The 5764-nt window shown below is 64.2% G+C and overlaps 1 protein-coding gene across 1 annotated transcript; it reads left to right on the top strand.

Moving 5' to 3' along the window:
* Positions 1-644: 644 nt before the first annotated feature.
* Positions 645-5382, top strand: LBHD2 (LBH domain containing 2). Its single transcript, XM_032839679.1, has 4 exons — positions 645-663; positions 2423-2501; positions 3944-4100; positions 5110-5382. The coding sequence occupies exons 2-4, from the start codon at positions 2433-2435 to the stop codon at positions 5202-5204; spliced, it is 321 nt and encodes a 106-aa protein (XP_032695570.1). The 5' UTR covers positions 645-663; positions 2423-2432; the 3' UTR covers positions 5205-5382.
* The last annotated feature ends 382 nt before the right edge of the window (positions 5383-5764 follow it).

The raw sequence follows: 5764 nt of genomic DNA, 5'->3' as shown, positions 1-5764 counted from the left end.
GTGGATGCTGAATGGTGGACTATGGATGTTGGCTAGAAGCTGGATGTTAGATAAGGATGGTGGGTGTTGGAGGCTGGATGGCCAAAGGGCGGGAATTATGTGGAGCAGAGGCTATGCACCTCACCCTCCGCTGTCAGTTCTGTCCACCAGGCTGTCTCAGGACTTCAGGGTCCCTTTTTGGGACTGGGACTGGGGGCAAAGAGGAGCGGGAAGCAGGGCAGTCACACACCCCCCACCCCACACACACCCCCCACCACAGTGGCCAAGCCACTTGTTTCCCTTCTCTTCACTCCTTCAAACTGGACAGTGTCTTCTTTCCCTGTCTTTGGCCCCACTGACTTCTGACCACCCCGCACCCCGCACCTCAGCCCCCCGCCGCCCGCAATTCCTGAACCTCAAACCTGAGGCTGGCGATCTCAAGTGACAGGGATCCGGTTCTGGCGGCTGCGGTTTTGTCAAAGGGAGGATGCGCCGGGGCGCGCTCCCGGGGCTGGGGCTGGGAGCGCGGAAGCGCCCCGCGGCCAGAGTGTCATGGGGGGCCGGCGCGCGAGTGTGGGCGGAGAGCACCGGGGAGGGCGGGCGGCAGCCGGGGACGGCGAACCCAGGCTGCCAGCTGCGAGCCGAGCCTGGCGACTCGGCGGCGGGAGCATCCAGCGCGGGAGGGTGAGTGTGAGCGAGGCGCAGGGGGCGCCCCCTCCCCACACTCGTCCCAGCCCTCGCCCCCGGTGCGCCCCGGCTCCAAAGGGCTGGGCGGGGAGGAAGGCGGGGGGAGTTTGGGGGTTCCGAGTCGGAGCTCCCTCGGGAAAGAGGAGGCATTGGGGGCCGCGCTCAGCTCCTGGCTGCTGGACACCGGGCTCTGGGCGAGCGCAGTGGTCCTGGAGGCTGTGAACCGGGGGACCGCACCTGGCCTGCCACACCTGTGCGCCGGCGGAGGTGCGGGCGCGGGGGTGGCCGGTGGCGGGAGTCCTTGATGGGCGAATGCTGCGGCTGCCGCTGGCCCTGGCGGCTCGGGACAGCGGGGAGGCAGCCCTTAGAGACTTGCTGGCTGGCTGCCTGGCCCCTGGCTGGGCCCAAGGTGACAGTTCTGTCATTTGTCTTTCTCATCTCTTTCTCAATCCCTCTGTCTCTCCGTCTCTCTTCCTCTATCTCTATGGTCCCTCTGGCTCTGTTTCCCTCTTCTCTCCCCAGTCCTATCACCTCTGCCTTATCTCTGTGGCTAGCTGGTTTGTCTGCCTTCCCTCTGGGGTTTTTCTCGAATCTATGTGGATCTCTGAGTCCAGTCTCTTGGTCTCTGCCCTGGCTGCCCTGGGCTCTAGCTGAGGTTCTGAGTTCTGGGATGGGATTCCAGAAGGGGCACATATGGAAGGACTGATGTGGGAGCATCAGCTCAGAGACGGAGGGTAGGGCCTGGCTCTCTCCAACTCTGGGATTGGGTGGAGGCACATGGCCCCCTCCCAGCCTTCCCTGGGTCTCAGTGGGACCTGAACCAAACTGAGCTGGGCGTTCAGTGAAAGAAAGCTCATATCCCAGAATAGCAACCCTCCCCCTTTGCTGGGTGCTCGCAGGACCACCTCCCCCACAACCAGCAAGGCTTCACAGGCACTCCATCCCCCAGCTTGCTGCTGTCCCTCTGCCCAGCCCCCTCCCAGCACTCCTGCCCCTTGCCTGCGGCCCCCTGCGGCCTCCCAGCCAGACCCCACCCCCACTTCTGCCTCTGGCCAAGTACAGGTGGAGAGTCAGAGGCTGGTGCCTAGGAGGCCACCAGGGCTTCTCTTCCCAGAGCCCTTGCTGGGCTGTCCCTGGCTGGGCTCCCTTGCCCTTCTGCTGGCCTGAGTGGGCTTGGCCAAGTGCAGACAGGATGCTGATTTCCCTTTGGCTGTGGGTATCGAGGGCCCGGCTCCGAGTGGGGCCACTCTTGTCCACTCTTGGAGAGGACCTGGCCACCTTTGCCTCTGGCTGACTTGAACCCCACTCCAGGGGCTCCCAGCCTCCTGGCTCAGAAACCTCTTTGGGTCCTCCCATCTCTGTGTCCTCGCCTAGCTGTTCCCTGTCTCAGAACATCCTCTCCCCTCCCCACTGGCCTGGCAGCCTTCTGCTCAGCCATCAGGCCACAGATCAGTGGGCCCTCTTCAAAGAAAACATCATGGGTCTCAAGGCTTAGTCAGCTTCTGCTCCACTCCTGCCCCCTGCAACACTGGGCACGCTGCGTGGTGCCCGTCCAGGGTCCCTTCCGATGGCGGGTTTGGGCAGGGAGCAGTGGCGCAGGAAGGTCAGCTGAAGCAGGGCAGTGGGCTAGGGTGGGGTGGGCGCAGGCTAGAGCGGTCGGAAGCTCACAGGAGGAGAATGGACTCCAGTATCCGTCCCCTGGCAGACACCTTGTTTCTCCCCCGCCCACAACCCCCATCTTCACGCACCTCGACAGCGGCAACAACATGACTGCCCCACAGCCAGCCATGCCCGAGCTAAGCCCAGCGGAGGAGGCCGGAGGCCCAGCGGGAAAGGTATGCAGTTGGGGCCCGGGGGTCTGCCAGCCACGGGGGACAGGAGAAAGCCAGCCTCGAGCCCTGGCTTGTGATTTGAGGCCTGCCTCAGTTTACCCATCCGTGTGAGTGAGGCAGATGCTCCTCCCCAGAAGTCTGCTTCATAAAGCAACTGGTGGCCGAGCCTCCCTGACTTCCTCGGCACCACTCCTGGACCTCGAGGACCCTCAGGATTGTTCCCTAAAGTGGTCTGCTCCCTGGTGGGTGAGGCAATGCACAATCCCCCACCCTGGTCCCCTAGTTTTCAGGGGCTGTGTTGATGCATCCAGAAAGTGAAGTCCCTACATGAGGGGTGCAGTCTTGGTGTCCTGCGTTCTAGAGTTGGGACACTGTCACTGCTGGCACTGCTGGCGGCTGGTGGGGCTAGAGAAGGGGACCAGCCCAGAGTTACACGGGGGCCAGCCTCCCAGGCGGGACAGATGGACACCAAGCCTCAGACCTCCAAGCGCCGCTGGTGGGACCTCCCTCATTCCAGTGGCACACTCTGGGCCGAGGAGCGCCCAGGCTGGGAGTCAGCGGGCCTTCGCAGAGGAGGGCAGGGAGAAGAACGGCAGGTGGGGAAGGATGCCGGAGGCCATGCCAGCAAGAGGAGCCGGATGGTCCCGTCGCTGGGGCGCGGCAGGCTTCCAATTGCAAGGCAGTCCCAGCCTCATGAGGGAACCCTGCGATTCTTGGTGAAAACGCCGATTCCTGCCCCCCACCCAGAGAGCCCGGGAAGGTGCATTTCAACACATGTTCAGATGTTTCTGCTGTGGTGGTTCTGAGCCACTTAGCCAAGTCCTGCAGTGGTGGGCCCGGCCTTTCCTCAAGGCACTCCTTGAGGGGAGGGAGGCAGGACATCAGCTGCTGTGGCCTCAGCCAGAGGGCCGTGCGGGAGCGCTGGCCACGCAGGCCTCTCCTTCTGGAGGCCTTGAATGGGAGGCGGGGATGCAGAGGGGACCAGGAGGGTTTGGGGAGGCAGCCCCCGCACATTTTTGTGGGCACCGAACAATGAGCCCAGAGCGAGCCCAGAGAGCCTCTGGTTGCCATGGTAACAGCTTCCCAGCTCCTCTGAGCTGGGGAGGAGACCAAAGGCCCCGCTAGGAAGACCCCAGGAAGGGGCCCCACGGGATGCGGGAGGCGGCTTGGGCGCACAGAAGCCCTGGGCTCGCTCACCATTGGCCTTGGCCTCTCTGGCCTCAGGCTCCTGTCTGTGAAATGGGCCTAAGGCCTGAGTGCAGATGGATCCTTTGGTACCCCAGGTGCTGAGTGCTCGGTCCCCCCACGTGGTGGGATGGGGAAGGTGTTGGCACACCCACGCTGCACACGCACACACGTGATGCTCCCAGTGAATAGAGTGCAGGGCAGGTGTGGGGTGTGGGAGCGAGCAGGGATCCCCTGACCGCTGCCTGCCCTCCCTGCAGGCTGCCGCAGGTGCCCGGGAGAAGGGCCCCCAGCTGGGCCCGCGGCTGCCCTCAATTGTGGTGGAGTCCAGCGAGGCGGGTTCTGTGGAGAGTGGGGAGCTGCGTTGGCCGCCAGAGGGCGCCCTGAGGGGGTCAGCTCAGACCCAGGGCGTGGCTGGTGAGTGAGGGGCTGCCTGCGGGGGGGGGGGGGGGGGGGGCCTACCCCTCCAGTCTGTGCACATCATCGCCCCCCACTTGCCTGAGCCTCTGCGGGGGCACCTGGGAGCCTCGTGACCTTGACCCTCTCTTTGTCCAATGCCCCCTCCCACCTGCACACGAGGACCCCACCTGCCGTGGTGGGCCCCAGGCCCGGCAGAGGGAGGCACGCATTTGGGGTGTGTTGGACACAAGACTCTGTGCTCCTACCAATTCCAGCTCCTCTCCTCTCCCACCTGATTCACTGCCTGGGGGACAAGTGTGCATTCAGAGGGCCTGGAAAAGGTGAGGGAATGGGTGCTGAGCAGGCCCAGCCTGGGTGCCCAGGAAGTGGGGAGACAAGCCGCCCTAGTGGCAGGCACCCGTACTGGCCACCACTGCCTGATTAAAGGCCAAGAGGCTGCCAGAGCCAAGGAAGCTTCCAGAAGGAGTAGGATGTATGGGGAGGAGAGGGGTCTTCCAGGGCCCAGGTGTGAGGCACGGGAGAGATGGCAGGCTGGCCAGTGGGGGCCTCTGTGGAGGGCACTGAGGGGCAAGCTGTGCCCTGGGAAGTCTCGTCCCCTGGGAAGTCTGTCCCTCGAAGAGGAAATGAATTTGGCCTCAGCTGGGGCCGCCTAGCCCCCTACCTGCACTCCCCCACTTCTCAGATGTCAGCCCCCAGCAGCTGAGGCCCAGAAGGAGCCTGTCCAGGCCATAACCCCCGCCTTTCCCCAATGTCAGCTTCCATCTAGGGCCCAGAGCCGGCACCAGGGATCACCCCTTGGGTAAACACTGGAACTTGGGCTCTAGGGTCCGGGGGAGTGTCTCCAGATTGGCCCCGGACTTGCCTTCAATCTGCCACCTTATCGCTCTGGCCCCAGGGGACGAAGGGCTCCTGCTCCTAGAGCCGGGCCTTGCCTGCCCCCTCCCTTTCCTTGCCAGCCTGTCAGAAATGCAGCCCCAGCAACATGGAGGCCTTTATGTTTCTGCAGCCTCCTCACCGAGGGAAGCACCCAGGAAGGCCCCGGAAGACGCCAGCAGCAAGCATGCCAGCTGCAAGGACCAGGCCCCCCAGGGCCCCCAGTAAGGGGGCAGGACATGGCCTGATTCTGCTGTGCAGGGCTGGGGGGTGGGGGCACCCAGCAAACCCTGCTGGCTGACACCTGGGAGGGCCTCGGCCCCAGGGTGGCTGGGCTGATGCTTGGAGAGGGGACAGCACAGCCACTACCTCCTGCCTCCTGGGGCCTGGCCAGGACCACCGCCTGCCCTCTTCGTCGGCAGCCCGGGATCTGGGTCACACCCTCCTTGTCCTGAGGTTTGAAGCAGAAATAAAGGCCCTTCCTGGTGGCTGGCGGGCACATTTGCTAGGGCCCTGAGGGGCTGGGGACAGTTTGGGTTTTGCTATGGCATTCCAGACAAGGGCCTTGACTCGGAGCCCAGGGTGACCAGGCCAGAGTGCCAAGTGAGTGACTCGGGTGTTCTACACTGGGGGTGGGGTGGCTGGTGGGGCCGTTTGCTCCTGTGGACTTTGCTCCTCTGGCCCCCCCAGCCTTGGGCCTTCTGCTCTGCTCAGCCTCAGCCAGGACCACCCAAGGCAGGACCAGCTTCCTCCAGGTGGCCCTCCCCCTCTCCTTGGGGCCTCCAGCT

Source organism: Lontra canadensis, unplaced genomic scaffold (genome assembly GCF_010015895.1).
Source record: "Lontra canadensis isolate GAN:19392208 unplaced genomic scaffold, GSC_riverotter_1.0 scaffold108, whole genome shotgun sequence".
Classification (NCBI taxonomy): Eukaryota; Metazoa; Chordata; class Mammalia; order Carnivora; family Mustelidae; genus Lontra; species Lontra canadensis.
Note: the sequence above shows the minus strand (reverse complement) of the source record. Positions and strands in the feature narration are given on the sequence as shown.

Bases quoted from the DNA above. Each gene is read 5' to 3' on its own strand.
- LBHD2 (XM_032839679.1), top strand. From the start codon at position 2,433: ATGACTGCCCCACAGCCAGCCATGCCCGAGCTAAGCCCAGCGGAGGAG. The intron at 2,502-3,943 runs GTATGCAGTTGG...CCCTCCCTGCAG, and splicing joins CCGGAGGCCCAGCGGGAAAG to GCTGCCGCAGGTGCCCGGGA. The intron at 4,101-5,109 runs GTGAGTGAGGGG...ATGTTTCTGCAG, and splicing joins TCAGACCCAGGGCGTGGCTG to CCTCCTCACCGAGGGAAGCA.